This window comes from Tamandua tetradactyla, chromosome 4 (assembly GCF_023851605.1).
Source record: "Tamandua tetradactyla isolate mTamTet1 chromosome 4, mTamTet1.pri, whole genome shotgun sequence".
Classification (NCBI taxonomy): Eukaryota; Metazoa; Chordata; class Mammalia; order Pilosa; family Myrmecophagidae; genus Tamandua; species Tamandua tetradactyla.
The window spans coordinates 25,683,814-25,708,985 of NC_135330.1; the positions used below are offsets into that span (position 1 = coordinate 25,683,814).

Sequence of the window (25,172 nt, forward strand, 5' to 3'; positions counted from 1 at the left end):
AAAACCTAGCCAATAGTTGTGATCTTGAATTCAAACTCAGGCAGATTAGATCTAGAATCTGTGCTCTTAGCCACTAAGCCATACAACCTTAAAATGAAGTATTTAAATGCACTTCACAGAAATAAATATTACTTATTTAGCTAATAAACTCGAGTTTTTCAGATAGAGAAATTCAGATTTGCACAGAACTGTTCCATAAATATCTCTCTGTTCTAGTCGTCTATCTCACATACCATTTTAAACACTAATAGTCATTGTTTTATTAATAAGTCTTGCCAGTCCTGGTTGTTGTCATCAATCTAATGGTCTTTTTCCTTTGGATTTCTTAAATTTTCAAAAGCATGTGTGCTTTTTTTTTTCTGTCATTAGTTATGAATCAATTTTTCTGAAGTTCAACAACGGGCAAACTAATCAATGATGACAAGACAAATAGTTATTCCTTCTTGGGAGATAAAGATGACTTATGAGACCACACATTTAAAAAATTATTGCAGTAGCATATATACAACATAATATTTCCTATTTTAAACACTTTCAAGTACATGTCACCAGTTCAATGGTGTCAATTACATTGACAATGCTGTGTGACTGTCACTGCCATCCATTATCAGAACTTTCTCATCACTCCAAACAGAAACTTAATTAAAAAATTAAGCCTTTTTGTCTCCCAGATTACACCCTGTGCTGGTTTGAAAGGAAGTATGCCCCCTAAGAAAAGTCATGTTTTAATATAAATCCCATTTCTTAAAGGTAGAATAGTCTCTATTCAATGCTGTGTATTTGGGACTGTGATGGGATCATCTCCCTGGTTGATGAGATTTAGTTAAGAACAGTTGTTAAACTGGATTAGGGGATGATATGTCTCCACCCATCTGAGTGGGTCTTGATTAGTTTCTGAAGTCCTATAAAAGAGGAAACATTTTTGGAGAATGAGATTCAGAGAGAGCAGAGAATGCTGCAGCACCATGATGCAGAGTCCACGAGCCAGCAACCTTTGGAGATGAAGAAGGAAAGTGCCTCCCGGGGAGCTTCATGAAATAGGAAGCCAGGAGAGAAAGCTAGCAGATGATGCTGTATTTGCCATGCGCCCTTCCAGCCGAGAGAGAAGCCCTGACTGTGTTCACCATGTGCCGTCTCACTTGAGAGAGAGACCCTGAACTTCATCGGCCTTCTTGAACCAAGGTATCTTTCCCCAGATGCCTTTGATTGGACATTTCTTTAGACTTGTTTTAATCGGGACATTTTCTAGGCCTTAGAACTGTAAACTTGCAACTCATTAAATTCCCCTTGTTAAAAACCATCCCATTTCTGGTATATTGCATTCCAGCAGCTAGCAAACTAGAACAGATTTTGGTACCAGAGAGTGGGGTGCTGCTGCTGCAGTTTGCAAATACCAAACATGTTGGAACGGCTTTTTAATTGGATAAGGGGAAGATTCTGGAGGAGTTGTGAGAAGCTTGATAGAGAAGGCCTAGAATGCTTTGGAGAGACTGTTGGGAGAAATGTGGACTCTAAAGATACCTCTGATGAGGCCCTAGACAGAAATGAGGCACGTGTTATTGGAGACTGGAAGGAAAGTGAGCCTTGTTTTAAAATGGCAGATAATCTGGCAAAATTGACTCGTGGCTTTGGCTGGAAGGCAGATTGTAAAAGCCATGAACTTGTATATTTAGCAGAAGAGATCTCCAAATTAAGTGTTGAAAGTGCAGCCTGGTTTCTCCTCACAGCTTATAGTGAAATGCGAAAGGAAAGAGATAAGCTGAGAACTGAACTCTTGAGTAAAAAGAAACTAGAAATTGAGGTCCTGGAAAATTCTGGGCCTACAGAAAGGGAGACTCCAGAGTATAGTGCCCTGAGTGTGGATTTAACCAAATGTGGAACCAGCCAGCCATTTCAGAGAAAGTCAGGATCGGACATGGAGTTATCCAGGAAAGATTTGTGGAAACTCCTTATGTCTGATGGGCATGATCCAAGGCTACTGCATAGAAAGCCAATGAGAGTGCTGTGGGACCTGTATAAACAGAGCCGCTGCCAGTCTGGACTGAGAGGTTCAGAGAAGGGACACATTGGAGGAAAAATAACTGCAGAGGCAAAACCGTGGAGGCTGAGGTCTGAAGTCAGGAAGCCTCGAGCCAGGAGAGTGGACCCACCCAAGCCCGTGGAGAGGGTGAGTTTGCCCCAAAGGCAGAGAATGGGCCTTCCACCTCGTTGCAGTGGAAGAGTCATGCCGCCTCAGGCTTTGGAGAGGGCGAAGCACGTTTCTTGGGGTTGGGGGAGAGCCTGGCTGCCACCACATGGAGGGGCTGAGCGTGTGCCCCGGAGATGGCAGAGAGCCTGGGTGCGGCTCCAATGCTTGGAGAGGGTGGAGCCGAGAGAAAGGTGGTCTCCCCAGTATCCCCCAAGGTTGCATTCAGAGAGAGGCAGGCGTAGGCATTTGGAAAGGGTGGGACTGCCACTTTCTAAAGCCCTGAGGATAAATGACTCTCAGACTTTGAAATCTAATGGACTTTGCCCTGCGGGTTTTCGAAACTGTATGGGTCCAGTGACCCCTGTGTTCCTTCCTCCCTATGGAAATGTGTCTATGTATCCTGTGAATGTTCCCTCTTTGTATGTTGGCAGCAAATAACTTGTCATGAGTTTTCAAAGGTCCAGAGCAAATGGAGAGAATTTTGCCTTAGGACAGACCATGCCTGTAACTGACTTGATGAGATTTTATACTGTCTCTAATTTTGTACTTCATTGTATTGCTACTGAAAGGTTTAAGGTTTCTGATATTATTATGAAGTTAATATATTTGTATATGGGAAAAACATGTCTTTTTTAGGGGCCAGAGGGTGGAATGTGCTGGTTTGAAAGGAAGTATGCCCCCTAAGAAAAGTCATGTTTTAATATAAATCCCATTTCTTAAAGGTAGAATAGTCTCTATTCAATGCTGTGTATTTGGGACTGTGATGGGATCATCTCCCTGGTTGATGAGATTTAGTTAAGAACAGTTGTTAAACTGGATTAGGGGATGATATGTCTCCACCCATCTGAGTGGGTCTTGATTAGTTTCTGAAGTCCTATAAAAGAGGAAACATTTTTGGAGAATGAGATTCAGAGAGAGCAGAGAATGCTGCAGCACCATGATGCAGAGTCCACGAGCCAGCAACCTTTGGAGATGAAGAAGGAAAGTGCCTCCCGGGGAGCTTCATGAAATAGGAAGCCAGGAGAGAAAGCTAGCAGATGATGCTGTATTTGCCATGCGCCCTTCCAGCCGAGAGAGAAGCCCTGACTGTGTTCACCATGTGCCGTCTCACTTGAGAGAGAGACCCTGAACTTCATCGGCCTTCTTGAACCAAGGTATCTTTCCCCAGATGCCTTTGATTGGACATTTCTTTAGACTTGTTTTAATCGGGACATTTTCTAGGCCTTAGAACTGTAAACTTGCAACTCATTAAATTCCCCTTGTTAAAAACCATCCCATTTCTGGTATATTGCATTCCAGCAGCTAGCAAACCAGAACACACCCAAAGCCTTCTAACTAGTTTTATGTTTTTATTTGGACCCTACAAACTGGCAGCAAAAGTTGGACTACATTGATGGTTATCAGTGAGTGTTGGGAGAAGGTGAATAAGGTTTAGAGTCTCTCCCCACTATTAAAATTTCCTGAATAGTTCAATAAAATTTATTACAATTTTCCTAACAAAATTTGCTGGTGTGTGTAGAAGTCAGTTCTAGGACTTGGAGAGAAGGGATGACAGGGCAGAGATCATTTCTGTCCTTAGCTAGTATCACTTGGGGATTTGCTGAAATTAATAGATGGGTTGATATTTGAGGATTTTCCAAGCAGATGATACACTTCTCTCTGGCTGGTAGACAGGTGGCCTGGAATCCCTAGCTTTAGCAGGCACAGAGTACTGCACACCAGACAGGGGTGCTGAACCAGGTAGGTAGGTGTATTCTTATTTTAATTAATAGTCACATTGAATTTTGTTATTTTCTTCCATCATCTTTTCTTCCTTTGGATTTATTTGCTGCTCCGCCACCCTAATTTTTAGAGATACATACATACACCATTGATTATCAGGATTTGTTTTTTCTGATATATGCAGTTGTGACTGAAATATTCTCTCTAAACCTGGCTCTTGTGTGTTTTAATTTGCTGGAATTGCTATGATTTAAACAACAGGAATTTATTGAATTTATTGTCTTGCGGTTCTGGAGACTAGAAGTGTGAAATCAAGATACTGGCAGGGCTGTGCTTCCCAGAAGTCTGGTTTTCTGATGGAGGCTTGTGTCCCTCTGTCACACGGTGATCTGTCTTCTTTGGTCTCCTCCTGTGGTGTCCACTTTCATATCTAAATTTCCTTTGCTTATAAGGACTCTAGTCATATAGGGTTAAGGCCACCCAGATTTAATTTGGCCTCATCTTAATAGTATCTTTGAAGATCCTATTCACAGATCCTATTCACAGACGACTTTGAAAAGTTCTTATGGGGAACACAATTCAAGTCCCAGCAGGTTGAATACCATGTGGAATGTGATTTTTTTAAAATTGTATTTTAGTGGCTATGTCCTAGCTTGAGTATCCTGTGAGCAGAACCCAAAGATGAACTTTCTATTTGGGGATGTTAAGATTTACAGAAAAGTTGCAATGAAGAGAACTTAAAATGCCATTTAAGCTCCTTGTAGAGATGAAGATACAAAAGAATTAGAATTTGGTGGTGCAAGGGTAGTTCAGTGGTAGAATTCTCACCTGCCATGTGGGAGACCTGGGTTCAATTCCCGGTCCATGCACTTCCAGACAACAAACAAATAAGCAAAACAAACAACAAACAAACACAAATTTCAACAAATGGTGCTGAAATAATGGGATAATCACATGGAAAAATAATGAAATGTGACCCTGCCATCTAGCATACCCCAAAAAATTAGAATCTAAGCTTGGGGGTAGAATTTGGGATTCCAGAATGGGATGGAGACAGTATATACTAGGGTCTTGGCAGCAGGCAAAATGGACTATTTTGTGGCCAACAGAGTGGTCTGTGGGGATTCTAAAGTTGGGACATATGCTAAGTTGGAATGAAGGTACTGAATTATTTGTGTAAACTAAGGAGGCAGGACAACACCTCTAGGGGGTCACTGTGGTGTGTGCATATTTCTCTTTGCAGGACTGATTTCTACTACTTCAGGTAATTGCTGTTGTTGAGCCTCTTGTTGTTTTTGCTGATTATGCTTGTATTTTGCTTTCTTGAGTTTCACTCTATGGTTCTTGAACCAAACCTGTTGGATGTTGAACCAGCCATACTGTTGGATGTATATCCATTTTAAGGGCCATTTCTTTCTGAAGATCAGGGTTTGGGTATGGGTTCTTATTGAACAAGATCTTCAAATTTTCCAGTAAACATGGTTTGTTTCCTTTGTGGATGCCTCTGGTGCTTAACTGGCATGGCACCTCCTGGTGTGATGGGAGAGGAGCACCTTTAGGAAGAACCTCTGAGTCTGTCATCTTTCACTCTTGGTCTGTTCAGGTGTTCAGAGCCAGTGACAAGCGTGTGCTTGTTTTTAAAGTATTCTGTTAGATCTTAGGAGAAAGGGCAGACATTTTGGCTGATGATGCTCTGAGGTGCTACCAACTCTAAGTGATGAATGAAGCCATCACTCAGGTTAGCATAACAGATAATGTGGCCTGCAAACCAAATTGTCACCGTAGTAACAGGTTATCATTTTACTGATTGTTGGTGGACATTTGGTTTACATATCATCCTTGATATATGCAACTGGGTAATAGAGTTTAATGGTGTACTCAGGGAAGGGTAGATAGAGAAAGTCATCCTTAAGTTTACTGATTAGTGTACCTTCTTCAGTCAGCAAGAATTTTTTTTGAATTTGGAATATAGTTTCAGAGGTAATTTTAAGATATGAAATAGCTCAATGTTTATAATGTGTATAAATGTATTATCTATTAGGTACTGAGTACTTTTTCCTTCTTTATTCCCTTAATCTTCTAAAGTCCTGTAGTCAATGCTATAGGCTCATGCAAAAGAAATCAATTAAATAGACAAGAAAAAATAATTTTCAGGTAAGAAAATAAAAGAATATATTGTATATATGATACCTATATCTTTGTTATAATTGTTTACATATTTACTTTAAAAAATCATCCCTGATTTTTTAATTCCAATAAATTCACAGTTTTTATTCATAGAATTCTGACTTTATTTGTTCACCAAATCACCTTTGAGCAACTTCTTTGCACCAGGCACTGTGCCAACCATTGGCTTTACAGAGATGAGTAAGATGGTCCCTGTCCTCAGAGAGCTTGTATAAGGGAGAAAATGTCACTAGGCTTGTGGTACTTTAGGAGTAAAGCCAAGGAACATATAAATATGCCAGTATATCCGGAAATTCTTCCCACAGGAGACTGCAGTAAGATTCTATATTTAAGGGTGAGCTGGGCAAAGAAAGGGACTTTGCAGAAGGGCTTCCATGTCAGAGGGGTCAACACAGATGCCTGAAATTAGTGCAGCATTACTTTGGACTGGATGTTCTGAGAGTGAATGGTTTGCAAGGGAGAATAATGAATGGATGAGGCTTCTAGAGAATTGAGGAGGAGTTGCTTCTAAGGATCCATCTAAATCCCTCCTTGATAATTGGAAAATCAGATTCCCATTCTTTTAAAATAAACAGGTGTAGCTTTAATGTTGTCTTCCATACTTTTTTGTCCACCAATAAAATGCTTCACTTTTCTTCCAACATCTTAGAAAACAACAGAGCACAGTATTGACTCGGGGTACTCCTTCTGTGTTCATTGATGCTCTGTCCTTCCTGGAAGACACTGATATAGAACATTCAGGACTGAGGACAGTAATTGGGATACCTTTCTCCATCTGAGACTTTAACAGAAGGGTTGAATGGATGGGCTGGCTAGACCAGCCCTAATTGAGCACTGGGATGTGTTCTCTTGCCTTTGCACCTTCTCACTGGCTGGTGTGGACTTCAGGTAGATCTTTCCTAGTTAGTGCAATGTCAAATATAAAGGGCTACAATTCATATGTGGGCCTCATGGAAAAGGGATAATGGGGGATTTTCAGCCTCTCAGGGACTAGGTTATCTTAGTTTTCTGGCTGCTATGACAAATGCCACACAATGGGTTCACTCACAGTTTTAGAGGCTAGAAGGATTGCTTCCTCCCAGAGTTGGTAATGTTTCAGCTGCCTGGAAATTCTTGAATTCCTTGGCTTTCCTGTCATGAAGTGACCTTTCTCTTTTAGGTTCTGTTGACTTCCAGCTTCTGGCTTCTTCCTATGGTTTTCTCTCTATAAGGTCTCTCTCTGTTAAGATCCATCCTGATTCAGTTGGCTATACCTTAACTAGAAATAAAATCTTCAAAAGGTCCTATTCACAGTGGGTTCATATCCATAGAATGGATTCAGATTAAGAACATTTCTTTTTTCTTTTAGGGTACATAACTCAATTTGCTACATAGGTCTTGGGCTTACCTCTTATCAAGTGAAGGTCCCCTATGGTTCAGCCTAGGTATCCAGGGTTGGAAGAGAATACACTGTGGATTGAGGTACATGTCTTTTTGTCCTTTTCACATGCATCTCTTTTAGAAACACTACAGGAAGGATGACTGGCACAGTTGAATGTTTAGCATTCTGTGATCTATTCTTCCTTGATCTATAGCGTGAATTCTCAGCAGGGATGATATTGTCTTCAAGGGGGCTAAAATTCATTCTTGGAGAGGCAAATAATTTACTCTTTTTACTTATAAAGGAAAGATGTACATACACTACAGACACTAATATATAATATATCTGTGGTATAAAAATTGAATGGGGAGGCAATTAGGGAAACAATGTCTAATAAGACTTCTTAGAGGGGCTATTAATAAAAAAGTTTGAGAAACAATGGCTTATAGCATAATCTCTTGTTTCTTTCTTAGGCAAATCGAGTCTGGGTCAATGACTTATAAAGTCATCACTTTTCTGGACTTTTTGTCTTTTTTTTTGTTCTGCCGTCTTTAACATACCTTCTATTTTCATGATTGCCTTATGGTATTCATGATGGTTGCTGCAACTCCAGCTGTTATATGTGACTGTCAAGGAGAAGAAAGAACAGGAAAGGGCAAAAGGTGCACTTTAGCTAAATTAGACTCTTTTAAAGGAACTCTCTTTGATGTCACTCAACAACCTCTAATTCTATCCTACAACCTAGAACTTAGTCATGTGGGTATCCTATTTGCAAGGGAGGCTGGGAAATGTAGGTTTGTCCATCTTATCTATCTATCTATTAAATTTGGGAACATTTGACATTCCCAACAAAATTGGGATTCTCTTAATAAAAAAGGAGAAAGTGGATATTGAGTAAGCAACCAGCAGTCTCCTTAATACTCCTTTTTGTCATCCATTTGCGTGGCACCTAATCAGATTACTAGTACCTTTGTATAATATGTGACTTGGAATAGAGTGAAAACTAAATGTCTCTACTTTGTGCCAGAATTCATTAATCTGTTGCTTTAAGTTTTTTTTTTTGAACAAATTGACATTGTGAATAAGCAAACAATGGATTAAATATTAAGGTATTAAGTTTTGAGAGCATTTCCTGGTGGTGAGAGTACATGGTATTTGTAAACTGAGAACTGGCTTCTTCATTCTGTTTACAGATCTCTAACTCAGAAACCTGTGCATTCTGAACGATTCAGAAGGAACCATTAATTATTGAATTTAGATGTAATTAAAACATACTGGTTAGAGATTTTTGAGTTTTGTGTATATGAGGTAAATATTGAAATTTCTCAGACGTTAGTGAAAAAATAAAAACGTTTTATTTCCTGTAATTGGATTTGTACCAGTATTTTTCAAACAAAATAATGGTGGCATCAGATATTTCAAATTATAAAGTAACTGATAGAAGCAAAATGTGATCTCTACAAATCTCTAAGTGCCAACATTCTTACCACGTGCCAAGGTTTAGGAAATAAAAGGAAATTGCATGGAAAATTTCCAGTTAAATCTGTGGATTTTGGCATAATTATTTCCTTCAGCAATTATAGTGGAATTATAATAGTAGGAAAACTCTAGGATTAGGGCATGCAAGCAGAGTCATTTTAACAGTGCCATTGTGTTCAGGGTGTGGAATCCATGACCTCAGTGCTTCTTGGGATAGGGGGATGGGCAGTATTTGGCAGTGGTCTTTCTCTCCCTTTGTCCCTCTCTTTTTTTCCCTCTCTTCTTCGCCCGCTTTATTTTAGAAGAGACTTTTTCGTTTTTTAGGCGTTATTTTGAAACTGTATTGGTTCTTGGATTAGTCTTGAAATTTGTTTCCTTCAAATTCTATTCCATTCCTGTAGACAGGGTCAATAATATTGACCTACCTGGTGTTCTGTATTTTGTTTGGTGAATACTTTTGGATCTTAAATATTTATAATAAAAATATTAATTTAATGGCCTGAACAAATTATTCATAAATTGAAAGTCATCTTGCCAGTTCTTTCTGTCTACATAAAATGCCACTTAGCTGTCTGCCAGTTGGAGGATCAGATATGGGAATGTTTCTCCTTCATGTTGTGGACATTTGGAGAAATCTTCCTGAAAGGGTATGTAGAAAGTGTTTAAAAAGTTTGAAACCTGGACACTAAAGGAGGCACTGGGGAAATACAGTACCCTCCAAAGTTCTCACAGGTGAGGGAGTAGATATTTCAAAAGACAAGTATGACAGATGTGTGACCAGAACTTAGAGGTTAAAGTATAGTCTTTCTAGAGAAGACTATGTGGAGGTGAGTGTTGAAGATTAAATAGGAGTTGGCTAGAGGAACAAGTGGGGAAGGGTGTTCCATGACAGGAGTGCTATCCAAACCAAGGCATCGAGCGTGAGAGAACAGGTACTCAGAGACTTCCACTAGAGGACAGGGCTTTTTTCTGCTTTGCTTACTGTTATAGCTCCACTATCTAAAATTGCACCTTGCATATTTGTTAATGCATATTTGTTGCAGAAAATGTTAAAGACTACAGTTTTGTGGGCTTTAAAAATGTTTGTTCTAGTAACATATATACAACATAAAATTTCCCATTTTATCCAGTTTCAAATATACAGTTCAGTGGTGTTAATTACATTCACAAAATTGTGTTTCCATCATCTATTACCAAAACTTTTCCATTGTCCCAAACAGAAACTTTGTACCAAGTAAACATTAATTCTCATCCCCCATTCCCACCCTGGTTACTTGTATTTCAATTTCTAACTCTATTAAATTATATATTCTAATTACTTCATATAAATGAGATCATATAACATTTCTCCTTTTGTGTCTGGCTTATTTCCTTCAACATTAAAATAATATTCCATTTTATTTTTCTTGGTTTCATGGCTGCTAAAACAAATACTATGCAGTGGATTGGCTTAAAAATGGGAATTTACTGACTCATGGCTTTGAGGCTAGGAGAAGTCAAAAATGAAAGTGTCAGCAAGGTGATGCTTTCTCCTGAAAGACTGTGGTACTCTGGGGCTGGCTGCCAGTAATCCTTGGCCCTTCACTTTTCTGTCACATGGCAATGCACATGGTGATGTTTTGTCCTTTCTCCTCTGGTTCCGTTGACTTCTGGCTTCTTCCTGTGGTTTCCTCTGTGTCTGAATTTCATCCTGATTTTAAAGGATTCCAGTAATCTGGATTAGAGCCCAACCTCATTCAATTAGACCACATCTTTTTTTTTTTTTTTTTTTTTTTTTTTTAATATATATACATGGGCAAGCACCGGGAATCGAATCCGGGTCCTCTGGCATCCCAGACAGCGTTCTTGCCTGCTGAGCCACTGTGGCCTGCCCTAGACCACATCTTAACTGAAGTAATGTCTTCAAGAGATCCTATTTACAAGGAGTTCACACCTGCAAGATCAAGAACATGTCCAAACTGGGTACATTAATCAATCCATGTATTATATACCACATTTTGTTTGTTCTTCCACTAATGGATTCTGGGTTGCTTCTACTTATAGGAAATTGTGAATAATGCTATGTTTTCTTTGATTTTTGAAGAAAATATTTCATTGATTTGTTAAATGGCATTATTCAAGCATTTAATATATATATATATCTTTGGGATCCATACATTCTTAAATCTTATTCATGGTCTTCACAGCTTAAACAGATTCCCTTCAGCTCTTTACCCTACAATTTTGATTCATTTTGTTTTTCCTTTGTGATGTTTTCCCATTGTGAATCTCAGATTCACCTCTTCTATTTTAGTTCCAGCCACAGAATAGGTGCTCTGCTCATTTTTATTAAATTTTAAAGGATTATTGAAACCATCCAAACTAGCAAATAGTCTAATATAGTTCCTGGAGAATATTAAAAGCATAATATTTAGTTATATATATTGAGATATATTCAAGACAACATTATAAGGAGAATAAAATCAGTCTCTCTTTTCTGAACTCTACTATAATTTATCTGTCCCTTCTTTAATGTTTTTCTGTGTGCATATCTTTTTTTTAACTTTTTTATTAATTAAAAAAATTAACAAACAAAACATTGATATCATTCCATTCTACATATACAATCAGTAATTCTTAATATCATCACATAGTTGCATATTCATAATTTCTTAGAACATTTGTATCGATTTAGAAAAAGAAATAAAAAGACAACAGAAAAAGAAATAAAACGATAACAGAGAAAAAAAAATATTATACATACCATACTCCTTACCCCTCGCTTTCATTTGCCACTAGCATTTCAAACTAAATCTATTTTAACATTTGTTCCCCCTATTATTTATTTTTGTTCCATATGTTCTACTCTTCTGTTGATATAGTAGCTAAAAGGAGCATCAGACACAAGGTTTTCACATTCAAAGAGTCTCATTGTGAAAGCTATATCATTGTTCAATCATCATCAAGAAACAGGGCTACTGGAACACAGCTCTACATTTTCAGGCAGTTCCCTCCAGCCTCTCCACTACATCTTGAACAACAAGGTGATATCTACTTAATGCATAAGAATAACCTCCAGGATAACCTCTCGACTCTGTTTGGAATCTCTCAGCCATTGACACTTAGTCTCATTTCACTCTTCCCCCTTTTGGTCAAGAAGGTTCTCTCAATCCCTTGATGTTAATTCTCAGCTCATTCTAGGGTTTTTCTCAGTCCCTTGATGCTGAGTCTCAGCTCATTCCAGGATCTCTGTCCCACGTTGCCAGGAAGGTCCACATCCCTGGGAATCATGTCCCATGCAGAGAGGGGGAGGGTGGTGAGACTGCTCGTCATGTTGGTTGGAGAGAGAGGCCACATCTGAGCAACAAAAGAGGCTCTCTTGGGGGTGACTCTTAGGCCTAAATTTTAAGTAGACTTGACCTATCCTTTGTGGGGTTAAGTTTCATATGAACAAACCTCAAGACTCGGGGCTCAGCCTATAGCTTTGGTTGTCCACACTGCTTGTGAGAATATCAAGAATTCAACTTGGGGAAGTTGAATTTCTCCCCACTCTCACCATTCCCTGAAGGGGGCTTGCAAATACTTTTCCAGTCACTGATCAAATCACTCTGGGATTCATCGGGGCATCAATCTGGACAAACCAACAAAATAACATGTCCTACCTGAGATTGCAAGTATTTATGACATTCAATCAAACTATCTACATGAGTTATATTAGGAAATGCTCTAGTCAAAATATAAGTTTTGTAACAAATAAACATTTTTTGTTTTAGTCTCACACATAAGGTGACCTTTTAAAGTATTAATTATCATCTATTTTCAGCACCCTGCACTAATGACATTCCTTTGTTCTTCCTCATGCAAAAACATTTTTAAAATATGTACATTGTACATTTCACTATTATTATACACTCTAGGCATTCCTAGATTATACCATCTCGATCTTTACCATCTATCTTTCTTTCTGCTTTCATTTATGTCCCCAGCCCTCCTCCCTCTATCATTCTCCCATGCAGCTTCATTCAGTGTTTTAACATAATTACATTACAGTTAGGTAGTACTGTGCTCTCCATTTCTGAGTTTTTATATTCAGTCTTGTTGCACAATCTGTATCCCTTCAGCTCCAATTACCCAATATCTCACCCTATTTCTATCTCCTGATGGTCTCTGTTACCAAGGAAATATTCCAAGTTTATTCACTAATGTCGGTTCATATCAGTGAGACCATACAGTATTTGTCCTTTTGTTTCTGGCTAATCACACTCAGCATAATGTCCTTAAGGTCCATTCATGTTGTTACATACTTCATAACTTTATTCTGTCTTACCGCTGCATAATATTCCATCTTATGTAAATGTCACAGTTTGTTTAGTCAACTGTCTGTTGATGGACATTTTGGCTATTTCCATCTCTTGGTAATTGTTAATAATGCTGCTATAAACATTGGTGTGTAAATGTCCATTTGTGTTCTTGGCCTCGTGTCCTTTGAGTAGAGACAGCATATAGATGGGTCAGGGTTATTACTGCATGGGTAGTACTTCCTTCTACTATTTTGCCTTCTGGATTTTATATGTCATATCTAATTTTCCTTCTTTTTACCTTTACTCATAGTCTTCCTTTCTACACTCTTCTCCACACCTCTCTCTTCTGTCTTTGTATCTGTCTCTAGTGTTCCCTTTAGTATTTCTTGCAGAGCTGGTCTCTTGGTCACAAATTCTCTCAGTGATTTTTTGTCTGAAAATGTTTTAATTTCTCCCTCATTTTTGAAGGACAGTTTTGCTGGATATAGAATTCTTGGTTTGCAGTTTTTCTCTTTTAACAATTTAAATATATTATCCCACTGTCTTTTTGCCTCCATGGTTTCTGTTGAGAGATCTGCACATAGTCTTATTGGGCATCCCTTGTATATGATGGATTGCTTTTCTCTTGCTGTTTTCAAGATCCTCTCTTTCTCTTTGACCTCTGACATTCTGATTATTAAATGTCTTGGAGTATGTCTATTTGGATCTATTCTCTTTGGGGTATGCTGCACTTCTTGGATCTGTAATTTTAAGTCTTTCATAAGAGTTGGGAAATTTTCAGTGATAATTTCTTCCATTAGTTTTTCTCCTCCTTTTCCCTTCTCTTCTCCTTCTGGGACACCCACAACATGTATATTCATGCACTTCATATTGTCTTTCAATTCCCTGAGTCCCTGCTCATATTTTTCCATTTTTTTTCCTATAGTTTCTGTTTCTTGTCGGATTTCAGATGTTCCATCCTCCAGTTTTGAAATCCTATGTTCTGTCTCTCGAAATCTACCATTGTAGGTTTCCATTGTTTTTTTCATCTCTTCTGCTGTGTCTTTCATTCCCATAAGTTCTGTGATTTGTTTTTTCAGACTTTCAGTTTCTTCTTTTTGTTCTTTCCTTGCCTTCTTTATATCCTCCCTCAATTCATTGATTTGATGAGGCTTTCCATGTCTGTTCGTACATTCTGAATGAATCGTTTCAGCTCCTGTATGTCATTTGAATTGTTGGTTTGTTCCTTTGACTGGGCCATATCTTCAATTTTCCTGGTGTGATTTGTTATTTTTTGCTGATGTCTAGGCATTTAATTACCTTAATTAGTTTATTCTGGAGATTGCTTTCACTTCTTTTATCTAGGGTTTTCTTGCTGGATGAATTTGTTGTCTATCTGTTCTTTGACATTCTGTTCAGCTTTATCTGGACCTTTAGCTTAAGTTTTGTTTAACAGAGGAGAATTTTTCAGTTCTTGTTTTCTTGTTTCTTGCCCTGTTTGTGTGGTGCCTTCCCCATCCCCACACTTAGGAGGGTCTACATAGATATTATAGACCCCAGCCAGATTTTCCCAGACCAAACTGGCCTCTATCAAGAGGAAAGAGTCACCAGCGTCGGTTTTCCCTGAGGGTGAGACCCAGCAGTTTGAAAGACTTTCCTGTGAAGTCTCTGGACTCTGTTTTTCTTATCCTGCCCAGTATGTGGCGCTTGTCTGACCTGCAGTTAGATCACCGCATAAGATGATGTGGTACCTTTAACTTTGGCAGACTCTCCCTGCTGGGGTTGTGGTGGAGACAGAGGAGAGGTTGTAGGCTGGTTTTAATGGCTTCAAATTACCAAGCCCTGGGGTCTGAATTCCTTGATGGAGGGATTCCACCTGAGTTGGGCTTCACCCCTCACCTGGGGAAGGCACAGGCTACAGAAAAGCCCCCAAAAGAGCTCACTTCTGCCTATGCCTGGGGCAGTTGCAGCTTGAAAAGTCCTGCCGCTGTATCCAGAGGCAGTCAAGTCTTTGTAGATACACAGCCACAAAAACCTCTGTTTCCTTCTTTTTTCCCCCTTTTTCTGTCAGTCCTGCCCCCTTGGTGCTGGGGCAAAAATGAGCAACCTCTGCTTTGATCAGGTTCACCTAAGCTGGGGGCCTATTTTTAGTAGTCAAAATTTGTTAATTAGTTCAACAATTGGCGTTTGATTGTGCCTAGTCCCTGCTGCTGGTAAAGTCTTTTCCTTTCCCCTCTGGGAAGTGGCCTGTGGGGGAGGGGCGCTGGCTGCCACAGCTTTGGGAACTCACGGTTCCGGGTGGGGGTGGGGTGGGGGGAGGGGGTGGGGTGGTGGTGGTGCTCGCAGCCGGTTCAGCTGGTCCAGACTGTGGTATGCTGTGTATCTGTTCACTATCGTGGCTCCGGGAGCTGTTCTGTACTGTTCCTGGTTATTTAGTAGTTGTTCTGGAGGACAAACTAAAATGTGCACATTGTTAAGCCGCCATCTTAACCCGGAAGTCCTCTCTGTGTGCATATCTTTATCTTCCCATTATATTTCAAAGTCCTGGCACCACAGCATTTACTTAGTGTGAGGTCATGCCCATAGTTTCTGCCTAATATTAATCTTGAAGCAGGACAGAATTCTGAATTCTTAAATATCAAAAAAAAGGTTTAAGTACTAATTTCAGTATCAGATTTTTAAAGATTAATTTTGATTCTCTGAAAATCAATAGTGAATTGATTATAATGAAAACTTAATGCAAAATTTTATTAATTCCAGCTAAGTGAATGAGTGATATAATCCAATGAGGTCATTATGATCATGCATAGGATTAATAGTCAAAATAAGGAGACCCCTTCTTCTTACTTTTTTTAATATAGTAAATTCTTCTTTTATAAGATTGGTCTAGCTTTCTTTAGAAGAATGATGCATTGAAAAATGAAAGATTGAGAATTGTGAAAATTACTGTGGAATTTGAATTACTAATTTATAGGTAATCAGGATTCCTTAATGCATTAATCTATTATTTCTTATTTTTTAGGGACTTTCTCCCTCGAGGGTCGGGCATCGTAACAAGACGTCCTCTTGTTCTGCAGCTTGTTACTTCCAAAGCAGGTAATGAGTGTGGAGGTTTACCGCAAGGTTGAGCACATCCCATAGTGCCTGTGGCCTCCATTCCTGGGTGATGGGTTGTAGCAGCAGAAATGTTTTTGTGATCACATTCTGCTTTGGGTAGTATGTATGTTTCTCTCCAAAATGCTCCCTTCATTACGTTTTTAATTCCTTTGATTACATTAAAGGGAAAATCTCTTGAGCATGTAGATTTTTTTAGCATCTATATTTTTCTGATTAGAAAAATGTTATTTTTCTTATTGTAACCCATTTATATAATTTTACAGTATAGCATGTCCACTAATATGCTTCCTTAATGCATATGTGTATGTGCATGTTAAAATTCAAGAGCTCTTTAATATCTAAATATTTGGGTATGTGTATATCTCTCTATATATCTAATGTGCTGTGCTTGATTGATGGATTCACTTAACAATTGTTTATTCAACTAAACTATTATTTACTGTGTGCCAGGCAAAAATCCCTGCCATCAAGGAACTTACATTCTATTGGGGAGAGGGCAACAATAAACACAACATAAGGAAACCGAGCACGTAGAATATTAGGTGATGAGAAGTTCTGTAGAGAAAATTAGGCAGAGTAAGGGGAATAATGTGTGCCACTGGAGGTGGATTTATAAATTAGGATGTCAGAGAAGGGCTGTCTGAAAAGGTGACAATTGAGATTCCTGAAGAAATTGAACAATCAAACCGTTTTGATGTCTGTGCAGGCAGAGGCAAGTGGGAAGGTTTTAAAACGGATGGTGATTGTGTATTTAGAATATAACAAAGGTTCTAGGTGGGTTAGAGGTGGAGTGAGTGATGGAAGAGTAGCAGAAAATGGAGGTAAAGAGAGCCAGTATGGCTGAAACAGAGAAGAGGCCATTTTGGATGGGTATTGTGGGTCAGAGACCTTGAAAGGGAGCATGATTGGAGAATCAGAGCCTAAAAGAAGGTGCCAGTGAATGTAAGAGAAAGAGTGATTGAGGGATTGAAGAGTAAGATAGTATTAGCTTTACTCATGTGAGGAGTGGAGGAAACCAAATAGGATTAGGGAAATATTGGGGAGGCTGTAAGTCAGTCTGTACTTTTAGTGTACTTTTAGTGTTAGAGGGTTGTGGGATTCCTCATTTGATGAATGAGAAAGTAGGACACATGGTATTTGCTGGTGATAATAATTTTGTCTTCTCATTTCTGTTAGTTATGCCTTTCATTTCTCTTTACTGTTTTATTACATTGGCTTGGAACCTAGAATAGTAGCTATCCTCGTCTTGTTTCTAGTTGTGATGAAAATATCTCTTGTGTTAAAGTATGCAGTTAATACTTACTATTTGTTTATCCTGCTAAGGAACTATTTTATTAATGATTTAAAAAATAGGTGTAGAATTTTATTGAATGTCATTTTGGCATTTATTGGGAAGATCACTTCCCAAATTCCTTGATCTGTTCACCCTTACATTAATAGATTTCATATTTAAGCATCTTTGAATTCCTAAGATATATTTGATTATAGTAACTTGTTCTTTTACTATACTATTGAAGTAATTCCACTGGTTTGTTTGTATTATTTATATTTCTTTCTCTCTATATACATCTATCTATCTTTGTTGAATTATTACATCAAAGCCATAGTAGTCACCATAAAGTCAAAAGAAAGATCTGCTTTGGACTTTCTTCTATTAGATTTTGTATTTCTTAAAAATCCAGTAGTGTGTTTTAGTTCTGTTTCCAATTAAGGAGGGCTGCTAGTCTTACTTTTTTACAGAAGGTTATGTCTTAGACTCAGGGGTTCAGAGAAAGCAGCTGTGGGTAGTAAGAACTGGCAAGGCTAGAGTTGGGATTGTGGTTGCATCAAGGTCCAAGAGGTATGGGATGTCGCGAGTCATAGGGAATATTTAAAACCATGAAAATAATCTTCCAGTGAAGAGATTTTCCTCTTTAACTCTAGAAACTCTTAGAAAAGATTTGCTAGACTCAGGACATGTATTATGTAGAAAAGTATAATAAGAATAGCTACAATTTTTGGAGCATTGGTCATGTATCAGTACAGGATGTTTTGCAGATATTTTCATGTAATTCTTACAAGAAGCTTTTTGAGGTAGATATAATGATTTCGATTTCTTTAGAAGAGCCCCAGTAACATGAAACAGTTCGTCCGAGACCATGCTGTTTATAGGTGTGGGTATTGTTACCCTTATAATCCATTAATACTGCATTTTTCAAATAGGAAATTTCTATCGCTTACTTTGATCTTTGAAGGAAACACTTTATTTTTAGTGGTTATTTGAAGCTGTATGTATCTCATAAAAAAGTGTTCTTAAATCTAGTCCATTCCTGTGGGTGTGAGCCCATTGTAAGTAGGATCTTTTGATGAGGTTACTTCAGTTGAGGTATGTCTCACCTTAATCAGGATGGGTTTTAAAACTTTACTGGAGTCCTTTATGAGAGAATGAAATTCAGAAACACAGAGAGAATGCTGCAGAAGCAAGAACTGAAATCAGTGAAACTTGCAAGAGAAGAGAGAGATCAGCAGACACTGCCATGTGCCTTATGAGAGGAGCCTGACTTTGGGAAGAAAACAATGCCTTGATGATGTCTTGATTTGGAAATTGTCCCTGTCTCAAAACCAGGAATGAATGAATTCCCATTGTTTAACCCAACCCATTTCATGGTATTGCTTTGAGCAGCAGAGGAAACTAAAACATAGGGTATATTTTATGTAAAGGAACATAAATGTTGTCAGCAGGAAATATGGAAATTGTTTAGTTAATTCATATATTGTTATATAATCTCCAACATTATGTTCATTCAGTAATATTTAGCTGCTTGTCTCTACCTGCTGCTACTCTAGTTACTAAACTAAGCCAAAAAAGTAGGTACAGGCTTTAAGTCTTATTTTGCTGAGTATCAATAGAAGAGCATTCCAAGAAATCATGCAGATTGTGATCAAGGTGAGAAAAATCACTATTATTACTTCTCTTTTCTTAAGAAAGGTAAAAATGTTAATGTGGGTTCAGAGAGAGAGGCATTTCTGAAGGTGTGGCTTGGGAGGACAAGAGTTGGACAAAGCAAGCTGTGAAGTGTTGGGATAATGGGATAATTTTCAGGTGCTGTATGGGCTTCTTCTGGTGCTGTGCTGAAACCAGCTCAAATCAGCTCACTAGAACCAATTGTGCACACTCTTTCCATCTCCATGTTAGTGACATCATGGTGGTAGCTTGAAATCTGTCACAGTGGGAGTATTAACATTATGGTAATTGGCAAATGCTACAAATGAAGGCTTCCCCGCTCCCTCACCCCCCACTAGGGAAGCCAATTGTTAAACATTTACCAGTATACCAGTGGTTTCCTCCTACTTAACCTAATCTTACTGTTTACTGACTAAATGACATATCAAATAAAGAAAACAAATGTGTTTGAGTATAGTATTTGATGAATCTGAGTACAATCAAGATACTGAATGTGTTGCTGCTTTAAGAAATTATTCATTTGGAATTGAATATACTCTGGAAGGAGAACAGTTTTATTTTATATCAGACTCCAAGTCATCCTCTGCATTAAAGATCAAAAGTAGAACCTATAGATCATGGTTAAGGACAAATGGTTTTGCCTTCTGGAAAATTTTAAAACATTTCTCTAAATGCTGTAATATTGCCTTACTGTGCTTTACTTAGGGACATTAATGTAAGAAAGAAAAATATTAAAAATTAGAAATTATATGGTGCATGGGTGGTTCAGTGGTAGAATGCTTGCCTTTCATGCGAGAGACCCAGGTTCGATTCCAGACCATGTGCACCGCTCTCCCATCAGAAATTACAAAATGGCTTAGTTAGGGGTAATTATTCAAATTATAGGCATGTTTTTTCTTTTGTGAAAGATTTCCTTGCTGGCCTCCTCTTTTCATGCATGTTAAATATATTATTAACTCAGCAAAAATTTGATTTACCACCATTTCAGTGCATCTACTGCACAATGTAAGCTGTATCAGTATTTTAAAAATTGCATATAACTTGTAATTTATTAGAGGATTATTACTATTCAGTATTTTGAGTCCTAGTCTGGAGTTGTTATAAAGAAATTTAATAAAGAAAGATACTCAGTAAAAGAGATCAAAAATATTTTTTCAGAAGTACCAGGTACCTAACAGATGGAGACATAAAATTTAGGATTCTTATAAATCTTGCTTTTGAGGGGAAAAAAAAGATAGTTTGTGTTATCTAGGACTTTTGTTTAACCTACTTTAATAAGACTTGATTGTGTTCTCCAGGTTAGTACTCTTTTAATATTTGCATAACTCAGGAAATTCAACTTGTCTTTATTTTATCCTTAATTATTATTAGGATTCCACTGCTTATAGTCATTCCCTTTTTCCCTCTTTTTTTTTTTCAGAGCTTCCAACACTCTGAAACTGTTATTTTACAGTAATTTTCTGTAAAAAACTGTTATTTTCTTTTATTACCTTTTTTTCTTGGGTTAATCATTGGCTATTCATTTATTAATAGAGTTAGAATTTTAAGTAACTTAGTTATGTACTTTCTAATATAAAGTCAAGAGCAATTTTTCAAACTCTCAAGATTTAGAGAAAAGTTGAAAAGCTATTTTAAGCAAACCTGACCTGAATTTATTTGTTCTCAGTTAGTCTACTGCCCTTGTACACCATATAATGCATTTCCATTTAGGAAGGATGACTAAATTATATGTGTTATCTTACTCCTCAAATAAAATGATGTATAAAAGAAGAAAAAATATTTCAATAGTTATCACACATGATTGCAAGGTTAAAACAACTTTTGAGTTTGTGATAATTTGTTATTTAGATCCATTTGTCCCCATTATATTTTAGGAGAATGTATTAAAGCTTGTAGCTGCCTCTTGTTTCCAAATAAAATATTATAGTTCTCTGACTTTTGATCCCTTTGGTCCATGTGATATCTACCACAGAATTATATCTTTCATAAGAGGTCAGCTGGAAGGGTGATATTGAGTTCTTTAATTTTAGGACTTCCCTTTCTTTCTATCCACCTCCCATCTCCCATTTTAAAAAATTTGTCTTGAAATAATTGATATTGAGGAGGGTAAAAAAAGATAAGTTGTAAAGTTGGTAATACCTGTTTAAATCTGAGAGGAAGAGGTGTGCTTTTTCATAGTAAGAAAATTAATAGGCTTGTCTTACATCATGCTTATGGCTATAGTCAACTAATAACTATATTTACCTACTTCTTCCCATCTCTTTGTTTTCTCTTAGGCTTCTATCAACAGAAATCATAGGTCACATATGCTCCTGTATTTGTATTTGCTGGACAGGTAGTAATCTGGAATGGTTTTTCTCCACCTTCTCCCTCTCTTGGGGCATGCTTTATCCTTCTGATTGCCTCAGTCTGTATCTTCTTCCTTGTGAAATATTGGTTTCAGTGGTCACTTGAGTGGCAAGGCAGAATGTGTTAGCTCATCTACTGTTGAGTTATATGGTCTCCATGTTTTAGAAGCTGGATATTCTGTTATATGAACAGCATAAACGCACACTATAGCTGAGCTACTCTGCTGACTTCAAGATAGTTTTTACTTCTGAAGGTGTTTATTTTGCAAAGAGAGTTAACTTCACATTAGATACTTTTCAAGTAATTATATTAATTTAACAGTCTCGTACCAGTCTGGTAAAATTTCTTCTCATTATTTTTCCAAAGTGTGTTTGTTAAGTCAATTTTTATCTTCATTTTGCATCCATTCATCCATTAATTGACCAGATTTTAAATGCCCTCAGTGTACCGCACAAAAAAGAAATTACCAGTCTGTGTATTGCATACTGTATTAGTTAGGGTTCTCTAGAGAACAGAATCAACAGGGAACACTTGCAAATATAAAATTTATAAAAGTGTCTCACGTGACCGCAGGAATGCGGAGTCCAAAATCCACAGGGCAAGCTGTGAAGCCGATGACTCCGATGGAGGGTCTGGATGAACTGCACAGGGGAGGCTCACCAGCTGAAGCAGTAATGGGGGCTGTCTCCTCTGAGTCCTCCTTAAAAGGCTTCCCTGATTAGATTTAGCATCACTAATTGTAGAAGACACTCCCCTTTGGCTGATTACAAATGGAATCAGCTGTGGATGCAGCTGACGTACTCATGACCAAATCCTATGAAATGTCCTCATTGCAACAGACAGGCCAGTACTTGCCCAATCAGCTAAACAGCTACCACAACTTGGCCAAGTTGACACGTGTCCCTAACCGTGACACATACCATGCTTCTTCAGTTGTTTTCCTGTTCCTTGTATCTTGGCAAATATTTAAAGAGGCCTGTTTGTTTTTTCCTTTCACTTTTTTTTTATTGTGAAATAAATACAAAAAACCAATAGCTTTCAATGTAAGTTTTAAAAAGTAGTTATGGAATAGATTTCATGGTTTGGTGTGGGTTACAGTTCCACAATTTCAGGTTTTCCATCTAGCGCCTCCAAGACCCTGGAGACTGACAGAAATGTCAATGTATTGATTCAGCAATCATACTCATTTGTTAAATCCTATCTTCTCTGTTATACTCCTTCTCTTTAAATAGCATGTATACCTAAAAGCAATACATTTCAAAGTACATCACAACAGTTGTAGAACAGATTTCACAGTTTGGTATGAGTTACAGTTTCACAATATCACGTTTTTATTCCTAGCTGCTCACAGGTACTACTGGAAGCTGAAATAAATATTGGTAAAATGACTCAACACTCATTTGCTAAGCCCAGCTTTCTCTGTATAACTCCATCATCACCTCCATTCTTTCCACACTCCATAGGGGTATTTGGGTTTTGCCCATTATACCTCTTTGTATTGTATAGTATAACATATACAAAGCAAAGAAATAAAAAAGGAATAGTTTTCAAATCACTCTTCAGAAGTGGTTATGAGATAGATCCCAGAGTTTGTCATGGGCTACCATACAATCCTTTCGTATTTATCCTTCTAGCTGCTCCAGAATATAGGAGGCTAGAGGGCTTAAATACTTTTTTATCATCACAATCAATTGTTTTTTCCTTCTTTTTTTGTGAACAATAACATATATATACAAAAAAATCTATAAATATCAAAGCACAACACCACAATTAGTTGTAGAACATATTTCAGACTTTGACATGAGTTACAATTTTGCAATTCTAGGTTTTTACTTCCAGCTGCTCTAAAATACTAAAGACTAAAAGAGATATCAATTTAATGATTCAGCATTCATATTCATTTGTTAAGTCATATCTTCTATATATAATTCCACCATCACCTTTGATCTTTCCATACCTTGCTTTGGGGTTGTTTGGGCTATGACGATTCTAAATTTTTGATATTGGAAGGGTCTGTCACTAATGTGGGGTAGGGAGATGGAACTATCTGATGTTCTGGAGAGGCTAGGCTGGGTTTCAGACTTATCTGAACCAGGGACCCATCTGAAGGTTATAGGTTTCTGGAACATTACTCTAGTACCTGGAACCCTTGTGGAATCTTATGTATTGCCCTAGGTGTTCTTTAGGATTCGCTGGGATGATCCTGATTGGGGTTTGGCAAGTTATGGTAGGTAGCAAGCTCTAAGTGAAGTTTCAGTAAGAGCAACTTCCAGAGTAGCCTCTCAACTCTATTTGAACTTTCTCTGCCACTGATACTTCATTAATTATACTTCTTTTCCCCCTATTGGTCAGGATGGAATTGTTGATCCTACAGGGCCAGGTCTGAATTCATCCTCTGGAATCCTTTCCCATGTCTCCAGGGAGACTTTCACCCCTGGATGTCATGTCCCATGTAGGTGGAGAACAATGATTTCAACTTTCAGAGTTGGGCTTAGAGAGACTGAGGCCACATCTGAGCAACAACAGAGGTCCTCCAGAAGTAACTCTTAAGCATGCCTATAGGTAGTCTAAGCTTCTCTGTTACCTACATAAGCTTCACAAGAGTAAGCCTCATGCACAAGGGAATGGCCTATTGATTTGGGTATCCCTAAAGTTTGGCACGGTTTCAGGGGATTCCCTGATAGTAAGGTTTAATAGTTCCATAGTCATTCTCCTCTCCCTCAGGGAACTTTGCCAATACGTTTTGATTATCTGCTTAATATATTCTAGGATGTTTCCAGGCCTTACAATAATCTATACAGGATTAAAGGACCTCTTTCTTATTCTGTGCTTCCTGTGTTTCAGTTGCTCAAATGAGCTATGCAGATTGGTTGAATTAGATTATGCACTACAGAAAATTTCAGTCCCAGACCAAATAAACCTTCCTTCCATTGGTCTCAAAGAGTATGTTTGGTTCTAAAATATAGACACTGTCTTTCTTACCCCTATGTTCTGAATTACTTTAACCCCAACCTATTCAGCTTCATTCTTATCTTTAAATTTCAGGTTGTATGTGTAAAACAGCCTCTCAAAAGCCAGAAATCAAAGAATCTGGATTTAATGTGTCTGTTCTAAAAGCTTACAATCTAGGCCCCTGTTTTCTTATAAGTATTTTCTGAAAGTGACCATACCATTGTTGTTTTTTTTTTGTTTCTGACTTATTTTGTCCCACCAGATGTCCCACATGTTTGTTCACATCATTGCATGCTTCATGACACTGTTCCTTTTTTGTAGCAGTCTTCTTTGTCTCTTATGATGTCTTTACATTTAAAGTCTATTTTGTGCGATATAGTATAGCTACTCCAGCCTTCTTTTGATTACAACTTGTGTGGAAAATCTTTTTCTATCCTTTGACTTTCAATCTATTTGTATCCTTGTGTCTACAATGAGTCTAAAGAGACCTTTTTTTTAAAATCTCTCATTAGGTCTCTCTCAGCTTCAGTTTTTATTGTTCTATTATATAGAAATTGTAGTTATGCAATATTTTATAAGCATTATGAAAAACAGGAATTATGAAGCACTTATGTC

At 37.8% G+C, this 25,172-nt stretch overlaps 1 protein-coding gene and 1 pseudogene across 14 annotated transcripts in view; one reads left to right on the forward strand and one right to left on the reverse strand.

Moving 5' to 3' along the window:
• The window catches only part of LOC143678938 (divergent paired-related homeobox pseudogene), a 68,981-nt pseudogene extending 63,549 nt beyond the window's left edge, over positions 1-5,432 (reverse strand).
• DNM3 (dynamin 3) overlaps positions 1-25,172 on the forward strand; it is a 608,953-nt gene that overhangs the window by 71,299 nt on the left and 512,482 nt on the right. For all 14 annotated transcript variants that reach the window (XR_013174093.1, XR_013174092.1, XM_077156971.1 and 11 more), the window contains one exon: positions 16,218-16,291. Coding sequence is in view for 10 of the 14 variants with exons in the window: in XM_077156971.1 (XP_077013086.1) it covers positions 16,218-16,291 (74 nt within the window). In the remaining 4 variants the exon portion in view is untranslated. The remainder of the gene's footprint in view (positions 1-16,217; positions 16,292-25,172) is intronic.